The sequence below is a fragment of the Siniperca chuatsi genome, linkage group LG5, assembly GCF_020085105.1.
Source record: "Siniperca chuatsi isolate FFG_IHB_CAS linkage group LG5, ASM2008510v1, whole genome shotgun sequence".
Classification (NCBI taxonomy): domain Eukaryota; kingdom Metazoa; phylum Chordata; class Actinopteri; order Centrarchiformes; family Sinipercidae; genus Siniperca; species Siniperca chuatsi.
The window spans coordinates 12,568,451-12,592,602 of NC_058046.1; the positions used below are offsets into that span (position 1 = coordinate 12,568,451).

General features: G+C 40.6%; 1 protein-coding gene across 9 annotated transcripts in view; it reads right to left on the reverse strand.

The window, feature by feature from the left end:
• The window catches only part of pbx3b (pre-B-cell leukemia homeobox 3b), a 58,313-nt gene extending 35,378 nt beyond the window's left edge, over positions 1 to 22,935 (reverse strand). For 2 of the 9 annotated variants that reach the window (XM_044196673.1, XM_044196680.1), the window contains exons 1-2: positions 21,433 to 22,934; positions 20,707 to 20,786 (exon numbers count right to left, since the gene is read on the reverse strand). In XM_044196673.1, coding sequence (XP_044052608.1) covers positions 20,707 to 20,786; positions 21,433 to 21,677 — 325 coding nt within the window. In that variant the 5' untranslated portion in view covers positions 21,678 to 22,934. Of the gene's footprint in view, positions 1 to 20,706; positions 20,787 to 21,432 lie in introns of all 9 variants that reach the window. The other 7 variants (XM_044196674.1, XM_044196672.1, XM_044196671.1 and 4 more) reach the window with 6 other exon arrangements.
• Between the last annotated feature and the right edge of the window lie 1,217 nt (positions 22,936 to 24,152).

The window sequence follows — 24,152 nt, forward strand, 5'->3', positions numbered from 1 at the left end:
GTCAAAGGGGGTTTCGCTCTAAGCCGAGAGAGCTTGTCTTGCAGTTGTCAATCCCTTTGCTGGAAACGACAGCAGCACGTCCGCGGGTAGGGGCCCTAGGCACTGCTCCGTTAGCCCTAATTACCCCCATCCTTGCTTTGGCAACGACAAGACCAGCCTCTATTTAAAATGCATGTTAATTATGCAAATTATTAATTGGGCTGGTGCTTGAGGATTTGTGTTTATGCCCGGATTAGAGTTAATAACTGTATCAAGCTACGTTTTAAGCCTGACCTATGACAAGTAATGCTGAGGTGCTGAAAGGGATATTTTCCAATACGTTACCCTCTCTTCTCTTCCAAGTCCATTCCCCATTACAGGAGGCTGAATAAATGACACACACATTCACGTTTGGATCTACACAGTGTACTGTATAACATCATATAACACTGCTGTACCACAGTGCTTTGTCAATGGATCTTGTGGAAGTAGAGCAGTTTATGTTTGCTGGTAACTAGTATGCACACATAGACCCTTAAACACACACACACACACGGTCACGTAAACAGTTGAGGGTTTTGTTTCACTACAATCCAGGACTAGCTGTCAGGCTAATTGCACACACCTGTGATGGGGACCACGCATGCTCTGTCACCACCTGCCATGGAGAACAGTCAACAACAGTCTGCACTCTCTCTCCAGTTATAATCAGATATAATATAGGAGAGCCAAATGTCTTGTATAGTGCTAAAAGAGCGCCGGTCATTGAACGCGCTCATGTTTTTGGAGAACGGTGAACTGAACGTATCCGTTTGCAACTAATGAACATGAGCGCCGTTAACTCCCGCGAGAGTTAACGATTCTCACGCACTCTGTTTTACAGCACCCAGCATGCCGGTGTTTTGGGTCACAGAATCTGATGGGTCACAGATTTTTGAAAATGACACACCCGAGCTGAAGCATCCGACGGGTCTTGGGAAGTATCTGTGAGTGAATGATGATCACAAGAAATCATTAGCAAAGGGTAAGACGAGCCAACAGCCACAAAGTTTCGCCACCCAAGTCAAAATCACAGCAGTTTGTAAAGAAAAATGGAAGAAATGAACGTGAACTAGTTCATTTTAATCTGTGTGAACTGAACTTTGAGCTAGCTCTTGTGAAGTATGAACCTGCACAACACTGGTTCCAGTCATAAAATCCTTTAAACAAGACACCCAGTGGTCATACTTGTTCGTAGAGATTTCACGTGTTAATAATGTAAGTGCGCACAGCCGTAACTCTTGACTTAAGGAGCTCATCACAACACATCATGCACCTCGTTCCTCATGCCTCCTTGCTCACATATCTCCAGTTTCTCCTTACATATGCATATGTACTGAAATTGTGACTATGGGTTCATTATGGATTTGCCTCAGCTCCACACAGTCCTCCACATCCTGTCTGAGCTTGCCAAACCTTTGGGAGCTCTGGGAGCGCTCCCTCAATAGGGTTAAGCTTGAGTTTGTGTGCCGACAGTCATGCATGAACGAGGAGCTGCTACACAATACCCAAGAGGTATGAAAGGAATATCAACTGCCAAAACCTTGGCATTAGAAGACCAAATAAACACTTCATTTATCATTGTGTTGTCTCTTTTTTTAGGTTGTGTCTTTTTTTATTGCAGGTCAAGCCACAATGTATCGACATTTAGCACTGATTTGAAAACAGAAGATGGTCGGTGAAAGACTAGCCTTGTACTGTTGACATTTTTAACCTTAGCTGTAGCCCTTGATATGATCAAAGGCTACAAGTGTCTACAAGTTTTATATTGTTGTCAAATACTATTAGCAAACTTTTGCTATCAGTATTACGATATGGTTAGCTAGTTATATTATAGCTAAAATGTACTCGAATTCTGTGCTCATATCACTGTCTGCGTAGCAAAGTACGCTAGCAAGCTAAAACAGCTAGCTTACCAAAACAGCTAGCTTACTAAAAATAAAACACTGTCATCTCATTTCCATCCACTCTATTTTAAACTCTTCAACAACTGTTATTCTGGAGTATTTGTCAGAAAATCTGACACACCTTATTAAACAAAAAAACTACTGCAGAGGGTGTCGGGCCCAGTGTCAGCAGTCTTTTCACTTCCTGCCACGAATGAAATGGTTAAGGGCGCATTAAGCTGTTTTGCTCAATGGCCCTTGTCCAATATAAAGAAGTACTGAGATAGCATGCTCTGATTTATGCCCTGTGAAGACATTATGAATGCATGCAAGCACATGCATGAACACCAACACACACACAGTTGCTGAAAAATAAGTTAATGTAAAAAAAAGATAGATAGATAGATAGATAGATAGATAGATAGATAGATAGATAGATAGATAGATAGATAGATAGATAGATAGATAGATAGATAGATAGATAGATAGATAGATAGATAGATAGATAGATAGATAGATAGATAGATAGATAGATAAAAATGAAATAAAACATCATCTGTGAGGCTAAGAGGGACTAAGGTAATAAACCAGATAAAGGGTAAAATCCTTAAAATTGCAAAAGACTTTCCATTTATTTTCAAGACAACCTTTTGTTTGTTGGATCTAAATTATAGCTTGATTAAAGTCTAACAGAGGGCTACGGTAAATCCTGTGTGAATGTTTGCTGCAGTTCCTCTAAAATGGGAAATATTGATCAGTATGATTTCCCTGGGTACTAGGGAGCTGTAGAGGAAGAGTGAGAGACATTATTTAAGGGACATGGAGCCTAAGTTGAAAAAAAAGGTCTACAAAAAAAGTGATATTATGGTCTATGCCTTGAAACATGACTTAGTCTGAGTGGCCTTTGATGGCAAGGCGAAAAGGTAGTTCATCATTGTCTGCATGAGAACCAGGGGGGTGGTTGTCTTGTGTTGATTTTACATTATTAATTTGAGGCACACAAGGTCATTGGGGGCGCTATAGTCATGAGAACCAGTTGTTATCTTAACACAGCTGTCAGGCTGAATCTGCATTGACTGATTATGCCATTGATTGGTAACACTGTGAGAAGGGAGTCTTTAGGATATTGCGCTGAAATTCAGAGCCGTTTCAATGCCACGATTGCATTTAGGTACAGAAATCATCTCCTCAAAACAGGCCTTATTATTTGTGTTTTCCAGTCTCTGCTGTGTTTACTAGCACTGTCGCTCCAAGAGCATTGTATAACCATGTCTCAGACACCTTCAATCTGCTGTAAGCAAATCAAATGTAAATGTCAAATTGTTGCAAACATATGCTAATGCAGGAAAAACCTCATGTGTGAGGGAAGGGGGGTAGAAGCTAAATAGAAAATAAACATTACAAAAACTGTGAAATCTTAAACAAAGGGGGTTGAATCCTGAGCAGCTGGCATGGAATGAACTCTTCTGGAGAGGGAATGCCAGTTTCAGAGCGCCCCGAGCATCGATTTGGAGCCAAGGCAGTAAACAGCTTTTATCAGCAATAATGATGGCATAATCCCAGCTAAAGAGGAAAGTAGCATATGGTGCAAAGCTTACAACTGCAATCCCAACAAAGTAGGGGGGATTTTCATCACTTTGTCCACTTGAAAGACATTCTGCCAATTCATTTTTTGACTCTTCTTTCAAGGATCATAAACTACACAGTGAAATTAACATAACTTGTGTAAAATACAGACATTTTTCGCATCTGTTGACTCTAGGCCAGTATGATTTATGCTATTACATATCTCCAAAATGTAAAATTGTACTGCAAACACTATAATGATATGTACACATTATAGTACATGTAGGTTTTACAAGGTGACAACTATTGTCCTACAAGCTACCAGGGAGTCACTGTGATTCTGCATTACCATCTATCTATATACATATCAAGAATGGATATAGAACGTCACCCACAGCAGCAAATAAAAAATGAATGAAAAAAACAGTGCTCATAACTGCCCCCTACATTGACGTCAATCTTTGCTGCAATGTCTATATTTCATTTGTCTGTTTTATTGTAGCCTCCTTCATTAAACCTATCAAGTTTTCCTTTTGATCAGACAACCAAGGCCAGAAGACAGCTCTTTTCCAAGAAGAGTGTAACACTGCCAAGTAGCGCTATAGACTGGCTTCAACCTCTGTCATTGATTTTCCTCCAAGCTGTGACCATTCATTGTTTGTGACATTCTCCTGTCGGCTCTTTAACACCCTTCAACCAAATCAATTTCATATTTTTGTCAATGCCTTGCAACTGGATGAGCCAGATGGGAAGGGACGTCACATGATTTAGGATGTCGATTTTCTGGCAACAGTTTTATCTGCAGTTTTTACAAGACTTAGAAAGCTGGCACGATGGGTTTATTTAAAGACATATAATGGAGGAGAAGCAAAATTAAGCTGGCTTGCATTATTGTGAAAAATTTAAACATAACTATTTTACCAGTCGGTTAATCATTTCAGTCATTTTATAGAGGCTTTTCTTTGTCTTTGAATATTTTTGGAGTTAATGTATTTGTAAGCATATACAAGGGCATTTTAGGTGTTTATTAATGTACAGCATTTGTCAGCAAGTATAACTTCTCCAATGAAGACATCATTGTTTTTGTTGACATTTATCATTACAATGACTACACTGTCATTCATTATCTGTTTATACACCAGCCTCCACTCATGGGTGCCAATAGGAGGAGTTATAGTTGATAGCAAATACATTTATAAATATTTATATCTGCTTACAACTACATTATAGTGGGTTATAAACCATGTATTAAATGTTTATTTACTGCATATGAACGCAAAATATGAGGACTTTAAGTAAAGTGTTACCGTTTGGACTGATGGTTGAACAAATCCATCATTTATTCTTATTTTCCGACTCAAGCTAACACACAATACCGCAAACATCAACAGCTTGACAGTGAAACCTGACAATTGCATCAACTAGCAAACGTAAGAAACTGGCAGCTTATCTGTCAGAAAATGGTATTATTGATGATGATGATGATGATGATGATGATGATGATGATGATGATGATGATGACAATGATGCTATTAGTGCAGTGTGTTTTTTTACAACATTTGTTGGTTTTCAAAATGTCATAGCTATTTATAAACAGCAGTAATAGTCATGTACATGTCAAAAGAAAACCAAACAGCAAACCACTTCTTTCCTCAACTCTAACAAATGAATGAAATTTATTCTTTGCCTCTTCATAAGCCTAGCAGACCATATGGCTTTGCCCTCTATTATACCCTCAATATCACACACTAACAATGACAACAATAATAGCACAAGTGACCTTGACTTCCCGTCTGGATTCTAAGAATAATATTTGATAGCAATATTAAGTGCAACAATAATGAGATGAATATTCCCCATTTAGTGTAGACAGCTTTAGGACAAATTCTGAAGGGAGAGCTGCCTGCTGCAGCTACATGCTGGTCACTCTTAGTTGTCAAGGCTGATTTATTGCCTCCTAGCTGTTCAATTTCACATTTTGTCCTCGTCATATCCCCGACTCATGATCATTCTGCACTGACCCTTGTAGGGCAGGCAGGGAATATTGATAAAACAATTATCTGCTTGCCGTTCATTTGATTTTCCATTTCAATTACGGATTGGAGGAGGCAAAAAGAAAAGATTGCGGCATTGATTTTTTTTCCCTACCTTACAACAGGAAGGAGGCAGGCTTTGATGGGATGCTTTGGTGACATGCAATCGAGGCAGGAGAAGTGCACAGTAGCTTTAGGCACTATGCCTCTCTTGCTGTTGTAAAAGCTTTGCTTTATGGACCATTTGCAAATTAAGTATGATTTAGCATGACCAACTGATAGTATTTTAAACTGTAAAAAGACATACAGACTCTGCACTCCCCTTTTTTCTCTTATTCCAGACAGATGCATCCACTTTGACTGAAGGTTATCTGACTGATTATTGATTTTGACGATTCAAATGTTATGAGTGTAACAGGCTGGGCTTTTCTCCATGGGGGACCAGCATGTTCACGCTGCTGCTGACCGGAGGTAAACACTGTATGTGCCTTGCACTCTGGAGGCCAAAGGACCCAAAGGTCATAGCAGTTTGTCAGCGACACCATTTCACTCTCTCCCTCTTTCTGATGGTCTGCCACTGTCTATTTGTCACTCTTAAATGACAACAGAGTTGCATCATACTTGTTTTTTTCCTGCAGCACTGACACAATGCTCCACCACCTCTACATTGTGCAATATTGTACTGTGATGAAAAGCATAGTGCGTGGACGATTTGAAGGCACATACAAGACAAGCGGCGCTGTAACAGAACAAAATTAACCAACATAGAAAATACAGTAAGAGATTCAATTGGGTGAAAGTGCATGGTAAATGCTGAGTTTCTTTAGAGCAAGCCATGTCAAATGAATCCATTACCACATAAAGTAAATAGATTCTTCTGTAAATGATTTGGAACATTGGTAATGGGTAAAGACCTAATGGGAATCCTGGTAAAATAGCCTTTGGGGAGCCTGGGAAAATCTGCCTCAGTGAAGTGGCCGGCTCATGGCCAAAACCCTGTGTAGAGGGGAAGGGGAGGGGGGGCACAGACTTCACAGAGATGAGAGAAAGCAAGAGAGGGAGAGGGAGAGGAAGACAGACAGAGAAGGGTAAGAGAGAGAGAACTCTCAAGGAATCTCCACCCATGGATGATGTTAAGTTCCACTGTTGAGCATAATTGTGAAAAAATGCTGAAGACTTGAAAGGGCTGATGATAATGCTATTGCTGTCCAGTGATCCAGTACGGTCACAGGCAGCAGCAGCAAGGCACAGTGCTGTACTACTTCCTATACTGCAGTCCGCTTCGGCGGACACGGCGGCTCCCAGGGGATTTCACATGGCTGACCTTAAATAAGTTTGGCTTTGATCAAAGTTTAGCACGATCGGTCTGCTTGCTACAGATCAGGGGATCAGGGAGATGAGACCTGGGCTAGGAGGTCCTGGCAAAGACTCCTTCCCAAAGCTCCAGTGCACCCTTCCAACACCGGATTATGTTGGGCAATTAAGGTAATGAAGTGGCTAACGTAACAACGCATAATGATCCCTTTTATCCTCGTTCTCTAAGGTGCCTCTTGTAGTTTCTCTGACACATCTTTCTCTGTATCACGCCTATTTTGTGTCCTGCTGGTTGGTGTTCCCAATGCAGGAAATTATATCACAGGTAAATCAAGACAAGAGGAAACCATTGCTAGGCATGTCTGTGAGTAAAACAGTCAGTGTTCAGCAGTACAAGTAGAACAGTGGAGCTCTTGTTCATGGTTTAGGAAGCATGGAGAGGCCAGAAAAGTGTGCACAGGCTTAAAGAAGTAGAAAGGAGAAAGGGTGTAAAAGCACCTGTGTGGACATGCTCATGTGCATTTGCCTGCACTGGTGGACATACGAGTGCATGACCAGGCCAGGATCTATCTGTGTGGCAGTGGAAGCCTGCATTCCAGTTCCGCCAATCAACCTCCCACCCCATCAGTGCACAACTTGTTTGCCTGCTCCCTTTTCATTTGAACACATTTTCTAGCCAAAAATTTCACTTCAATCTCACCTCATCTCTCCATACTACATTAACCCCTGGCAATTGCCTTCCAAATGACCCCATTAAGCTGTAATTGCCTCAGCAGGCCTGCTCCCTCGCTTGTAATTCTGTGCAGCGAACCCACCAGACGTTCCCCCGGCATTGTTTCATGTTCTGGCTCCCATCAGCCAGTTCAGACACTGACCCCAACTCCCCACCTCCTCTCTTCTGTCGTGGCCAGAGCGGTTGGTGCTCACCACTAGCAGTGCCACTGGCAGACTCCCCTCATCTCCACAGTGAGCTCACACAGGAGGCGCCGTGCCCTCACTTCCTCCTCAACAGCTACATTCACTGTCAATTACACAAGCACATACATTCACTACAAGAGGCCCTAAACAAAATAAACCTCGACCTGGCTTTTTATTATGTCATTCCTAGACCTTTGTTTCATAAATACAGTACATGCACAGTGCAGTTATCTGTGTGACTCAGGATAACTAATAGCAACACAACAAAATATTTGCTTTTACCGTTCAGAATTTCTCTTCACGTGTCAATTACAGAATTAATTGTGACATAATATTTGTATGTTAAACCATCATCTCTCTCTTCAGTTGTCATTAGGATGCTGTTGGGTGCAGAGAGTACAGCCGGCGAAGACGACCGTCGTGGCACCTTCCAGCACAACTTCACCTTTTCTGTTCCCACTAGGGAGCTGATGTCAAGACTGCTCAACTTTTTGACGAAGGCCTCCGCGGATAACTAACGCACAAATGCGGATAGGTGGAGAAAGTGATCCTGACAGTGATGTATTGCAACTAGTTGCAGGTGTCAAAAAGAAGATGCTCTGCCAGCCATTGGTGTGCATGCCCCATATATATGCATGCATGCACACGTCTGTGGCCCTACATGTTTTTCTGAATGCGCGTCCCTCTGTACATCATGTACGTGTATATGGGCGTGTGCGCTCGCAGACATTTGATGCGTGCGTGCACATGCTCATGATGCCTCTAAGCCTTTATATGTGACCTGCTATGGGGGGACTCGGACTAATAATCCATTCAACACTCCCTCCTCCTCCACATCTCAAGCAGCACGTCCTCCCTGCCGCCCATAACAGATTGGTTAGCTCATAAAGGCTCTCCGCTGCCACAGACACACACACTGCCTCTGTCTGCCTATAGTATGATCACACCATCTTCTAACATATATTTTCATTCATTTAGAAAAGCTCTTTAGGAAGGTGGAACAACATATCGACAATATACAGTTACATCGATTTTCCCTTTTTACACTGCAGCGATTTACTGTGATTTGAGATGTGGTTTCTAAATTAATTCAAAGCCTGAGATACACTTCAGAAATGCTTTAGATCATTTCATTCTCTCGTTGCCCGTTTATTTAAATTCATTCTTTTTCCTAAGCAAATGTTCCCAGGAATATCAAGGTGTTTTTGTTGCAAAGCTCTAACTGATCCAGGGGGATTTGCTTCCAACAGCCTGTCTCTCCCTCGCCTTTCAACACAAAACTCTGCGCTCCAATCAAAATGAACCACCAGGGACCCCCCTTCCCTCCCCCCTGAGCTACGCCTGCTCCGAGTGCTGTGATAGCAGCCTCTCTGCCATTGATCGTGGAGTTTAGCACAGAGCATGCATGCCACCGTTAGCAGAAAACAAAGACCTCTCTCCCTTTAATAGTGGCGCGCGCCGTTAATGCAGCTAACGTCTTCTGTTTCCCTCTGCCCTGAAGAATGAATGAAAGAAAGCAGATAACAATTAAAAGGTTAACTAGGGTCCACGTCTAGTCACAACTCATCTTTTTCACACAAACCTTTTTACCTCATAAACAGATTGATATCTTTTGGGGGTGCACATTCACTTGCCACAAGTGATAAAAACACGCATTCATGTCTTACGTATAATTGTGTTCCACGTTGCAAATCTAATTGTAGACACTGAATTCAAAAAGGAAACACAGCTTTATTGATCCACCTAACACAGACCAGGAGGATCTCATGAATTAGGAATGAGATAAATCACCATTAACCCCAGAGAACCCAGCTTGTGGTCGACCACTGACATGCCGCACTGATCTTTATTTTTAATAATCGGGATAATTCTTCCTGGCATAGTATAAAAATAACTCTTCAATGAATACAGCATGTGTCTGTTTATTTAATCAAGGGCTGATTTACTTGTGACAGAGAATAAATTCTTCTTTTTTCTGTGAGCCTCTATAAAATTGCCATCATTTTTAATTAATTCTTAATTAAAATATATTACACCACAGCTTCTACCCATCTCTCTTGATATTCTAACATAATCAATTCAGAACCATTTACATATCATTAATTAAAAGCTTTCCTCTCTCATCCTTAAAATCATAATGAGGGCCGATTCCTCATTAGTAACCTATAAGGGAGAAAATAACAATACAGTAGAGAATGGATGGCACATTCCACAGTGAGTCCTTTGTCTCTGAAAAGCATTTTTTTTACGCTTCTCAATTGGATTTAAGAATTACTGAGTCAATTTTGTAGACTCAATGAAAATAAGTGAAGCAACATGGGCTCTCTTAGTATTTATTTGTGCCTCCACGCTGCTTTAAAAAGTAAAACAAAGTAAATCAGTGCCATTGGTCGTTTCGAATTTGGACTAAATTCTATTTTAAGAACTACAAAGTAGAATTAATCATTACATGTTTTCAGTTTTTTTTCACAGTGCAATGTAGAGGAAAAACTATAAATGAAAAAGTTTGTCATTTGTCAAAAAAAATATAAATCCTATACAGTTATTGTACATATGAATTTGATTATGTTCTCTAAATAAGACACCTGTGAACAACGATGCTGGACTAGAATAAATAAATGTCCTAACCTTGGAATTTGTTTACAGTGAGCCTGCAGACAAAAAAACATGTCAGTTTGCTCCGAGTAATAAACAATTCTGCATGGATACCAGTTCAGTACTTGTTGATATACCATCAGCCTGTATAATTCAATTTCACTGTAAATTTTAAGTGCATCTACGCAAACGACGGCCCAAGATCATTTATTATCTAGACTTACAACACGTGCATACTATCTTTCCATCTTGAGCTCTCTGTTAAAGAAGAGTAATAATATCAAGTAATGATAGGTATTGTTATGCCGAGGATCAGGCATATCCTGATTTTTATCGCCCATCTCTCACAGGTGCTGCGGCGCTACTTGTCAGCACTGCATGTCTGGGTCTTCCACATGTCAGATAAAAATCGCTGCACTTGGTGTTTCGGCAGCCTGACAGCAATTTATTTGAATGTTTTGTCACACTGGTGTTGGTGCATTTTGTGTGGGCTGCTCACCGGAATGGCAACAGCTCGTAGCTTCCTGACACTTGTGCACACATACACTCTCTAACAAACACACACACACACACACACACACACCTGAACTAGCACAAAATCACAGATGCATACTGCATGTGCTGCATGTGCTGCATGTCTACTCTGGATAATTAAAACCTGTGTATGTAGAAAAATAAATAAAAAAAACTACATGTGTTCATTAATATTTCACACCCAATAAAGCAGGTGACACTACATTGTTAGCACTCCTTATCCTTTTAAAAATATACATTTTCATTTACACCTCCATGACCACACACACTACCCTATATAAACCCAAAATAAAATGTCACACCAGCTGGTAAACAGGCTATACTAAGGCGAATCCACAAATAGTCACAGAAAAATATAGACCACATTTGTATGTAAACCTATTTTTTTTTTTTTTACTTTTCTACTGAGTTTATATAACGTCTAAATAAATAACTTGATTCAAAGCATGTTAAACACAAACCTCACTGCAATCCTGTGATTCTCTGAGCTGACATGGAATATTGAGTAAGTTAATGAAATCCTCTCAAAGACAGGAACTCTATTTTTACACCATGATAATTAAAGTACGACACAGTTATAATTTACAGCCCTCGCTTAATTGCATAGGAAAAGTAAAATGGGAAAGGTCTATGAGAGGAGATTAAATGTGTGTATGTGTGTGCATGCAAAAAGCAAATGTGTGTGCGTGCGCCCCTTCACTCAAGAAGAGTGAACATAAAAGAGCTTCCAGTGCATCTAAACAAGGGGATTGTATCTTATAGCATCATGGAACGTATCAAAGATTAGGTAATGAAATATGCACTGTTCTATTTTTCTGCTACCAGGCCCTTTGACAAATCGAGTACAATCCAAAATCTCCATAAATCACTATTAAAGACAAGTATATCATCACCAGCGCATATATCTTCCCCAGCCTGACCTGTAGACTAATGAGAAAAGGCCCAGACTATCTTGTCTGATTAATTAATTCAAAATGTCGGCTGTTATTCAAATGTGAGGCTGGTGTTATTTGAATAACACTTGACAGCGACGCCTGAAGAAATAATTTCTGGTTTGTGAGGCTGCTGCAGCATTACTGATGATGGCTCGTGGAAATGTTAGAAGCCGAGGAGTATTTTTTCCCTCTTCGCCAGTCCTCTCGCTTTTCCTCCCTCACCTTTTCAGTCATGATAGCTCCAAGAAGTATTTCATTACTTCAACCCCCCCCACTCACAATTATGTCTCTTACCGTTTTTTTCCACTGTCTGTCCTTTCTCTGTGTTTGTATTCCCTCCCACAGCCAGCCCAGATCTACAGGGCAGCGCTTTGGCTCTGCAAGAGACATGCTGGCAAAGAGGAAGGTCATGGTTTTTACAACTGCAGCTCCCCAATGCTGACAGCCCGTGCTGCCAAAGTGACACACTCTGTTTGGCTTTCCCACGTTCATAGAGCTCCACAGCACTTCGTCTTTATCACGGAGCACGCCACACACACACACACACACACAGCCTCAGAGCTGCATTTCCTGTCAATGTGCAACAAAATGATCACGCGTACAGACATAATCACAAAATATCGCAATAGACAGAAGTGGAAATTATCTTCTGTGATGCATTTTTCCTTTTTTTTGAAAAACCCGGTGGATTGGAGGTAGGGAAAAAAGGCACTGGAGAAAGAAAACCGTGAACGTACGTGCTAGGGCCTAGGGGCAGTGCACACCCCTCTATCGCTTCCCTCATCAAGCATGGATTCTAATCAGGGCTGGGGAGATATAAGACGCTCAGTCATTAAATAAATTAACTCTGCCACTCCATGCTCTCCTTCAGCACCCGCGAGAGGCCCGCCGTGCTCTGCATACTTACAGAGGCTCCGAGCATCATGTACCTCACCTTCATGCCACAACCTAGCAGGCCTGCCAACACACACACACACACGCACACACACACACACACACACACACACACACACACACACACACACACACACAGGTTAAGAACTCATCTTGAAAATTCCTTGAGAAGGAGAGCAACCACACCCCCTGTCTCTCAACGACTGATGTTCACATTCACATGGAAAGCTTTTACATAATTGCATTAAAAGACCAAAAACAACCCTCGAGACATTTCCTGGGGTATGGGTATGTCCCACAACTTCGCTTTAAGAAATCTAAGTACATGAGTGATAAATAACCTCTGAAGACCAATGCTGATTCACAGGGTCGGTGAGACAGCGTAGACATGAGTTTTTCTGAGGATGTGTGCAGTGTGCTGCCATTCATCAAGAGGAAGCAAGTGCAGTGACGAACAGTAAGAGAGCTCAGTGTCGGCTCGGATCATTGACACAAACAATCAAAGCTTACACAGTCTTCGTATAGCACCTGCCACTCCGGCAACACAAATAGATCAATATGAGGGGAACTCGTTCACTGTTTAAAACTCATATTCTTTCACCCACATCATCTTTCCGAGCACCGTGATGTAAAAAGTGCATGCTTAATACATATCAATCACTCTGACAGAGGAAATGCTTATTTGAGGAGCCAACGTGAAGCAAATACGCCGTGTCAGCAGAATGTCCGTTGTCAAAACTTGCCATTTGAATTTTTCAACCATATTGTGTGGAGACAAATGTCCTTACAAATCCCTTACATTGCAATTTATATCATTTTAATGCACGCTTTAATTCTCCATTACTTAGAAAGGAAGTACCTGGGAGGGTGGAAACACATTAGAGAAAGTAAGAAATGAACAGAAGGGTCTGGGGATCTCTGTGGCAGACACAATTAAATATTCATGCGTCTCCTCCTAGGACACAACAGATACAGATCATTATCATGGCAACAGCACACCACCATTTTGTTCACACGTTTGGCTCTGAATCAATGTATGTGTATAAAATTCCATGTGAAAAGAAGAATGCCAGAACATCGTTATTATAACTCCATTATTAAAATTAGAAATGTATTTTTTTGTACAAATGATCGCTTCAAATGATCCTGCAAAAAATATAGCTGTAATTATCAGTGTGATATTCAGGCTATTAATTATTACAGTTGAAATCATGAGCAGTGTGGGAATGTCTTTGCAAAGGTACACAGGTATGTGTCTCTTTGAGCCACATGCCATGGGACAATACACTGGCTCACAATGTTAGTGAATCATTCCAAAATTCATTACAAGCACTCAGTCCTTTCCTGCCTCCTGCTTGAGGAAAAAAGCAAGAGAAGAATAGCAGTAATGTACTCTGGATGACCTCCACTTTCTAAAGAGAGGAGAAACCAACCTTTTTTTATTTTGCTTTTCAATCCCCATCAAAGAGGAGCAAAAAGGAGGGACAGCATTCCCTTGCTCGCCGTCATTAATCATAGCTTTCTGGGAGCAAGCACATATTAATTTCTGTCATCCCAAACATCATTTAGTATTGTTATGCCACGGCTTAGTCCTCATTCACCAGCAGACGCCGGCCGTTCCTCCTGGTTTGAGGGAAGACAGGGCCTGTGTGGCTAGGTTTCAGAGCAAGAGGCCTTTATCCCTGGGGCTCTGACACCAATTAAGCCATTTCACAGAGAGACGAAAACAGGGCCCGCCGTTTCACTGTAACATGAGCCAGCACCTAGCTGCTGGCCCCTCGCCATCTTTCCATTACTTCAGGCACAAAAATGAACTTCAAGGACTTAAGAAAATAAAAAGATGGGAGCGAATGGTCATACTGACCGCTGACAAAATTCCAAAATGTTTAGGTGTTGTGCACTGATCACCAGCAGTAGAAGTGCTGTTTCTCTGTCATTAGCTGTAGTAACATGATTATTTAAAATATATATTCAAATTCACTGAAAATATCGAAACAATGTGATAGTATTATGCCACAACTGATAAAAAAAAATGCTCAGTGTGCAGTTCCCTTTATACCCCCCCCCCATAGTTGCCTTTTGGCAGGCAGCAGAGTGGAGCTTGTCTTAGGGCTAAAGCAGAATAATGCAAGGTTTGTTATGAATTAAATATTAGAAATCTTAACACAGCAGCCAATAAGAATTATTTGCCTTATTAAAGCAGCAGAAGACGCTGATTAAAATTTCATTGCATTGCAGTCTTTTTCCCATTTCTGCCTTCAATATATCATCCTAATGTATGAAACATGTGGCACAATGGCATATGGAACAATGGGAAGAGGGGCTTCATTTTCAAGCTTGCAAATGAGAAAAAGACAGCACAGACTCCTTTTTTTGTCTGTTTTTGAAAAACAATCTTGTGTAAAGAAAAGAAAGGTGACATCAATGTATCATTCTGTTTTTGTCAAGTAACAAGCAACACACTGCTACAGTGTCAAAATATTACAAATGAGATTTAAAGTGTGTACATTTACTGACTTCTGCCTCCAATTCCTTGATTACTTTATCTACAGAAATCCATCACCTGTAGGAGTAGCACCTCCACACACACACACACACACTACAAAACAGTACAGTAAAATATAGACATTTAACTGCCTTCAAAAATGTAAGTAACAGTATATCTATCAAAAAGATTAAAGGTTACTTGAGCAAAAGCAAAAATAGTGACAAAAGCAGGATTTTTTTCAGTGTTCTTGCAGTCACAAATGAAAAGGTCATTTAGTTGTCCACATGTAATGTGTACAGAGCAAATGAACATCATGGTGTCTATTGTCCCATGAGGAAAACTCTTCCCTGAAACACTAGAGCTAATGAAATAGGGACCTATAAATAGCAGAGTCATTACTGAGAGAGGACTTGCTTTGCACCAGTCTTTCACTCTAACCCTTTTTACACTAATAACCGGCTCTATGGCATTACATAGACTGGGCAATCGAGTGACACGGTAATGAACATCATGACACAGGAGACTCAGGGAAAAGTTGGTTGTTGTTGGTTTTTTTAGCTGTAACTAAATAAAAGTTATAGCTGAAAGTATATGCCCTAACAGTAACCTTAACTCTAAATACATCATAATTCACAAGAACATTAAAAATTATTTTTTATTTTTACAACTATGTGTTTCATTAACACAGGTTGATGGCTTTTTGATGTTAAAAATTACTGCCATGAGAAAGCACAAAATTTACTTATTTTTTGTAATTCTGCCATAAAATTAAAAGTGTGAAATATTAAAAGTGTGTGTTGTTGGCATTAACTTTATCTAAAGCAGTGAAAACTTCATATTGCAACTTGTAAAAAAGGAAAACTCCTTTTATTTCTGGCAGGACAAAGGTCTTTTACTGTTTTGACAAGAGTGCAACCTCGGTGATGCATAAAAAAAATCCTTGCTAACTCAAGCCGACAAGACAACAACTTGTATTGTTCACTTGATTGTTGATTTACATAGTTTCTTCATATGGATACAAAAGTGGAATCTATTTTTGCAGGGGGTCATAGTTTGAACTTCGAGTTTATATTTTTGCATTCAGCGACAGAAAGATGCCTCAAAAAGCAAAAGGGGCATGCAAAGGGTCTCCAACAGCCACGCTTCTACTGCTGTAAACTAATTTCAATCAATCCTTCCTCTTTGCATCCCAAGCAGCCTCTGCTGGCTGCCAGCGCCTGAAGATAACTATTTCACCACCTCTGTCATGCCTAATTAACAACTCAGATGTACAATTCAGAAATTCCGCAATTAACCTACTAAAATATTGTTGGAGGATGCTAATTGTTATGCCAGTTGCCATAAAGACTAATTTGCATAACGTATGTGCAAAAAACAATTATGAGCTGTTGATCGCGCAGGAGCCCGCAGAAAATGCTCGGAGCGATGGCAGGGGAGCGAGGGAGATGTTTGCAAGATGGGTGCTCGTGTGTGCAGATGGAGGGACAGTACTGAATCATCGTACAAAAAAAACAGATTTGTGGAGCCGTACGTGCAGATCCCAGGCAGCACCGGTGCAGAGGCATCCATCTCCCCAGCACAAAAGCATTTTCCCTTCCAAATGAAACTGATATGTATACTCCAGTTTTTCCCCCCTTTCCTCTTTGTCTGGCTCTCCTTCTTTTCATCTTTACTGATGGGGAAATGGAGGGTATTTGGGAGCTACTTAGATAATAGCCACATCTTCCCCGGTCCCCCTCATGCTTTAGAGGAGGAAGCACTAGTGGCCCTGCCATTGAGCCAGTCAGGAACCCAGCTGTGCGCGAGCTATTCGGCACAACACTATCTAGTCACTGCAGCCGCATCACTGGGGCTCTCTGAGACAAAAAGCAGCCAAAGTCAATTGTCTCTCCTGCTGAATAGCTTTCTGTTCTCTGTCATGCATTTACTGGAGCTTTTTCGGCACAAAGAAAACCAATAAGGTAGAAACATAAAGTCAAATAAAATATATTTTTGTTCCCTGGCTTGTAAGGATTCGTTTATTTTAGATGCAGCTGCTATAGTAATAATAATAATAATAATGATAATAAATGTGTATTAATAATAATAACCCAATTGGAATGAGAGGGGTCATTAACTTTGTCAGGGAACATTGAAATTAATGTTCCCTGTAGATTTCAGAAATGCTTACCTCCTCAGTCCTAACTCTATTTACTCCAGGTAATGCTTTTAGTCAGCCTTGCATGTGGTTAATTACGGGCTCATCCTGAACTGTATTTAATTAACACAGTCTTTCCTAGCTGAACATTACATATATCGTAGACAAACCAATAAACATACATGAAAGCAAGTTTAGCGGTTTTCAGAAGCCAAATCAAACGTGTGCAACAAAACACCAACATTGGCTCGGACTGTGAGTGTAGTCCGTCCCTAATCCACTGCTATAAACACTGGGTCTGAGCATTTATCAGCCTGAATCTGCCACACTCTCTCTCTCCCTCCCCTACTTCAACAGACCCCCTGTTTCTGAACCTGATGAGTCAAAGGTCAGGAAAACAACAAGTCAATACGCAGCCAAAAGACACGCCATGCAGCTGAGAGAGCTGTGGAGAGGGCTAAGCCTCTCTGTGGCACTCCGTGATTTAGCCTGTAATAGTTTTCTGTAATCTCTTTCTATTGATTAAACCTCACATCAAAGAGGAGTCTTGCTACAGAACCTCTCTTTTCCTGGTCAGAAATACCATATGGAGGTAATCTTTCACCTTTGTTATTCTTGCCGCTCCCGCTGCTGCTCCGGCTGTGAGCCTCTCTTCCAAGCATGAGAGCAAGACAAGGGAGTAGCCAGCAGGATAAAACAAACCCAGCACAGAGGAATAACTGCAAAACTCATCTGAATCACAGACAATTTTCACTCAATGCATTTATTGTCTTCTCGTGCAGCCTACAGGGAAAAAGGTACATCATGAATGTCCCTTTTGTCCGGAAACAGCTAGAAACATGAGAGAATAAAACATTTTAATTGCCATTTTTTATATATGTACCAAAAGAAAAACATCACACACTGAAGGACAAAGAACACCACTTGCCAACCGAATCCCACATTTAGCTTATCTAAATGCAAAACCAAGAAAATTTTGGGGAAAAAACCCTCCTGCTAAAAACACTCAATTTAGTGACAGGCAAATGACTTCATGCTGCCACTTAATCTCACTTCTTGCATAATGCTCTCTAATTAGCATATCAAAGTGAATTAATACTTCTAGGGCATTAGCAATGCAGAAATACGCTGTAGCTCTACAAAAACTGTTAGAAGAGTGCCAAAAACTTCTAAACACCCTGAAAAGTCTTCCAAATATCTTGCTATTACTAGAAAATGCACTTCTTTACTGCTCCTCTAAAAAAGAACAAAGAAAATCAAGAGTACGATCGTTCTCACCACTTTGACTTTGTCTCACCACTGATCACAAAATAATTCTTTTAACATAAAGCTTTGAAGCTGAACCCTGGACTCACTATCCATCTGACCACTAGACAATACGTCTCGATAACATGATACATGTGCGCAGTAATTACTTCTTGGACCGCTGTCAAATTTTTATTAAAAGTCATTTTCAGCCAACAGTGGATCCCATGGCTAAAAGACAGCGGCCCCTGTGCCATCTGAGCGGACATGAAAGGGGCCAAGGAAGCCCTGTGAACGATGCTACAGCAGCCAGTGAAAGGCTCACTGTGTGCTGGAAAAACAGGCCGGTCAACAAGGCCACCGGACCAGCTGAGCTCTGTCAATGGCTAAGAGGGGGAGGCTGTGACTCTAAACCACAGGTTAACCATGCACACACACACACACACACACACACACACACACACTTGTTCTCCCTCTCCTCCTCCGTCTCATCTCTTTCTCACACACACTTATTCCACAGTGCACATACACTCTTTCACACACATACATGTACAAATACTTTTTCAATTTTTGGTCATTTTCATGTACTTTTTCATGCTACTTTAAGTGGCTTATTTAAACTTCAGAGCTCAGTTCACAGCAGGAACAGGTTTTGACAAACTGATAAAATATCTGACTGAAGTAACTTGCAGAGTAACCCCAACATTGAAACAGGATTTTAATATGACTTAGGTTTGAAAATAAAATCACTTAGCTAATAATTTTTTCAATGAGGTCTACAGATGCAGCAATGCTTCTGTACTGGGAAACACAAAATAAATGCTAGTGTGATGTGTGCTCTGCATCCTCTGTGTTTCTTGCTCTATCTCTTTCATTGTCTAAACTCAACAGGCACACACATACACACACACACTCACACACAGTAAAGCACCTCGGCTAGACTGTGGAACCTCTGCCTGCCCCTGCGGACGCCACCTGTGTTGGGGAAGTTCATAAACTTTTATGATCCCTCCCAAGCTAATTTCCTCATAAACCGCACAAAGGTCACAGATCTGACAAGGCATCAGGTTTGCTAAATTACACCAAACCCACAGCTTTGTTTTATTTGTATTCTTATTTTTTATTTGACTGAGAGATATACATAGAAAATAAATAGTGATGTTTGAATATTAGAAGCATCTGTTCACTTTGTTTCTAGTTTAAAGAACAGAACAATCACATAAATATCAGGCATAATAAACAAGCTGTGTAAAAAACTGTTATCACTAAAAATCCGTCATGTCTTCATTTAGGAATTTAAAGGGATGCAGTTTATTATATGTGCCATAAACACTGTGGTAAAGTGTTGAAACAGGAATCTGTTTTTACAAAGGCGACTTTAAAAAAATATACTATAGCAAAGTTTGAGCTGTAAGAAAGATATAATATATACGTTGAACTATAATTCAAACTGTCTCTCATATATGTGTGTATATGTGCATACACACACTGAAAGTATTCAACCTTGGTCATAGAAATATGCAGACTTGATGCTAAAATAGAGTAACTGCACAATATGCAACAAAACAATTTTTTTCAATTTCTTTTTCAAAATATATTTTTTGCAATAATTGTCTTCTATTCTATTGTTATTTGCTTTTTACCAGGATTAACTGTCCACATTTGCAAGAGAGGAGTCTGCATACAATTGCAATACAATTATTGATTGAGAGCGTAGTTGCCTTCATATGTTGAAAACGTGGCAGTTGTTGTCAGTTTATAAAGCATGAATTCATTGTGATCTCAGCTATGTGGCGCATATGCTACAGGATTTCCCCATCCTGTTCAGTGCCAGGGTAGTGAGGGTGAAAGCTGGAGCACACTTTCTGTTTAAATCCAAGCAACCAGAGCTGGAAAAGATGCTCCTGCAGAAACAAGAGCATCTTCAGTGAACATCTACCTCTGCTGTGACAACAGGGCTGTGTGGCACAATGACATATTTTTAAACAAGTGATTGATTAATTTGAGCAGAGGTCCCCTGTAACCTGGATGCAGGCTGCCATCGGATCACTGGGAGGTAAAAATGTCTGTGTGCTATTGTGTTGAGACTCCACCATTATTTTTCTTTGAGTTCATATTATAATTTTTTACACAAAGATCTTACCTGTCTTTTCTTTGATTTCACAGAGAACGCTGAAGAGTGCTGGTTTCATTCTGTGACAGTTCAGCCCATGTTTCCTGTTTCAGTATAAGACAAGATAAAGTACTGAAATAAGTTCACTGATAAATCACATGTTAGATATTAACAAGTAAATGCATTATTTAAGATATTAAGTTTAGTTGTCACTGTGCCATGCCTTGCAATATTCCAACCCACATATGTTTCTCAAAAATGATCTTTTGCTACTTTACTACTTGCTATTTGCTCGAAGTAATAAAACGAAAATGAAGTATCTGTTAATTGGGTTAGGCTAATAATAATGCTCCATTATAAATATAATGCCCAATGACATCTAATTTATATAATGAGCCTACTGAGATTAATTGAATTTTTTCAGCACCAGTTCTACTTTTGCAGATATATGAACATGTATTATAGGACATGTGGCACAAACTTTTTGAACAACGCAAGCTCATTCAGGTTCACGTTGGCATACAAGCAGTTTATATAAAATGCTGTTGTTCCCTCAGTGACAACTTTCTCATGTGTTAAAGCTTTGCGAGGCAGTAAATACACCTCAGTGTAAGATTATCATTAAAGCTTCTCCAGCCTATTGTTATGCATGGGGGAGTTAAGTTAAGCGGGCCACATCTCAATAATGATGCGTTCAGCGTTTGTTGGGGGCTGGAGGGTGGGGGCGAAGTTAATAAAACATATAAATCAACCAACTTTGCTTGCGCCTCGTCCAGACTTTGATCAGTTATGGTCATTATTTGATGGAGAATGTCACCAATGTCTTGTTTTCTTCCGTCTCCGTCTGCATCGTGTCCATGTGGAGGCGGCAGTGCCATGCCTCCTTGTACCGAGTGGCCGGCCAGACTGACACCGCCGATGGACTGCATGATCCGGGCTTGATCGTCCATAGTAGCCGCTAAAGAGTCTGTGCACTGAGCCACACAAATTGAAAAACTCATATACGAAATCGGCTAAAACATGTGCCGCAGACAAGGGGGATACACGGCTGTGTGATTCTTCAGCGATGGGGAGCACACACACGTTTTTTTCTTTTAAAGAAAAAATGCCTAGCAGTGATGTTTTAGCGTAAAATCTTGTGTCCAAGTTCTCGCTGTCCTCTCGCTTTTTTACGCGCGGTCCAAAGTGCCAAAACGCGTGACTATGTTTGTAGAAAAATGCATAAATCTTTTTTCTTCTTCTTATCACTTCTTTTTCAAAATTGACGGTCCATCGTATCCCGCACGAATCCTCATGCCAATCTGTCTTTTCTCTGGGATTTGAGGGGTGGTGTAGACAGAAACGCTCCTTGGTGATCTCTCATTTATTAGCGCTCTTCATGGGATTCCCGGCGCATTGCCTCTCCAAAAGAATGTCCAAATCCTCCCCGTGAAGCACCGGCAACAAAAATATCCAATGTGGAAACGTGTAAACAAATAAAAAATCTTGCAGGTGTTGCCAACTATAAATGTGCCGAAATGATTCCCGCGACAACTGACAGTATTAACAAAAATACACAATCTTCGGCATAAGGTGTCCAAATGTGACTATAAAAATTTTTAAATGTACAAAAAAGTTGGGAGATTTCTGTTTAGAAAAAAAGCAACCACGAGAAGAAATTAATGAGGCTACAACGCTGTATAAAGGCGATGCGCAAAAAATATCTTGCCCTGCTGAAATTTATGAGCTCCAGCCTCTGCCTGTGTGTGTTTTATGTTGTTTGATGGCAGCGGTAGTGAGCGATTGACAGTGTGCCAATGCCACTCACTCAGTGCAGACGTGTCAGAGCAGGGAACAGGGGTAGAAAAAAAAATAAAAAATACAAAATACGAAATGAAAACGCACGCTCCGCCCTGCAGAGGAGGGGTCTATGTTCTTGTCACTTCTCGCCTGAACACCGAAAAACAAAATGTTAAGAGCTAATACTTAGGATGGTGATTATAATGATGAAAGCACGGCAGAGTCCCCTCTCTCTTTCTTGCAGCAGCGGCAGCAGGGTATCCTCGTTTCCTCACGCGTGCACGTGCAGCTATGTGCATATTCTCTACCAACAATAAAGATTTAGTCCTGCAACAACACAGGCAAATACATAATGAGAGTTTTTATACAGTTTGATGTAGAACTGCATAGTCCCTTGTAAGCCTTGGTTCAAGCCAGGCAAGCAGTAGACATGTTTATATTATTGGAAAGTAAAGCTCCTCGACCAATCCCAGGCTAGAATGACGAAGACTGACGATCCGTGTGTCCTATTACTGGCAGATGCATGATGCTGAAAGCCCACCCACTCCATCCCTCCATCTTCACACTGCCTGTACGAAAGCATGGGAACTTCTGATTGGTCGTTGCTACGAGTGACATCTATTGCACAAGCAGGCGGCGCTGCTCTGTGCTCCTCCGCAGTTGCTATGGCAGCAGACAAGTTGTTGAGCTGGATGCAAGACAGCAAATGTAGCCTACTGTGCACCTCTACAATAAGCATCTAGATCGTGGATTTGTAAAGAAAGAGAAAAAAATAGGGGTTGCCTTCATGTTTTGGGGCATTTCATGATAACTACGCGGGAATAAAGAGAGTGGAGTCATAGGTTTGATTTACATCTGAGTTTTACGGAAAGACAAGCATGTCTTTCAAGGGAGGGCTTGGGCAATACAAGGCCTTCATGCTGAACTTTTGACAAAAGGGGTTTGTTTGATATGGGTTTAATGATGAAAATGACGTAAAGTCACAAGGCCAACATAAACAGTATTTAAGGACAATTCTGCTGCTTCATACAGTAGGCCTACAGTTTGCACATAAGATATAATAAGAGAGAGAATTGCCTAACATTCCAGTTGAAGAAATGTACAATGGTCTGCATTATTCCTGGAAAATCTAGCTGGAAACTGTCTGCAACACTTTCCACTTTTTTATTGTTATTTTCAGTCTCATTCCACCCTTTTTGAAGTTGTTCACTGACGAGCCAAACAGAGATCGAAGTGCTGACAAACTTCATCCTCATGGACCACAGTTTCTTCTGAGGAACCTGATCTGCTGGGGGAGAAATAACTTTTTTTGCAGTCACCAAGGGCGGTGAGCACTTAAGTCTTTCTGTGGTGGTTTTGTTCAGCCTATTGATTAGTGTTTTGCATGCAAAGAGTTTTTAACACACAAGGATGTGATGTTTTCACTTTTAAAGGCACTACTGTATGTAGCATTTTTAAATCAGTGCTTACGGATTTTTTTTGACACTATTGAAAACACTGTCAACAAACAGACAGCCTGTAACTGTCTCTGTGCTCTATTTTATAATGGCTGCTTTTGGGTCAGATTTGTCTTGGAATCTGCTTGACTGCTTTACAGCAAAAATAAATAATACTTTTTGGTACAAAATAGAGGAAAACAGATCAAAACATTTAGTAGGATTGTGAAATTAGTCAAAAACAAATACTTGCAGCACTGC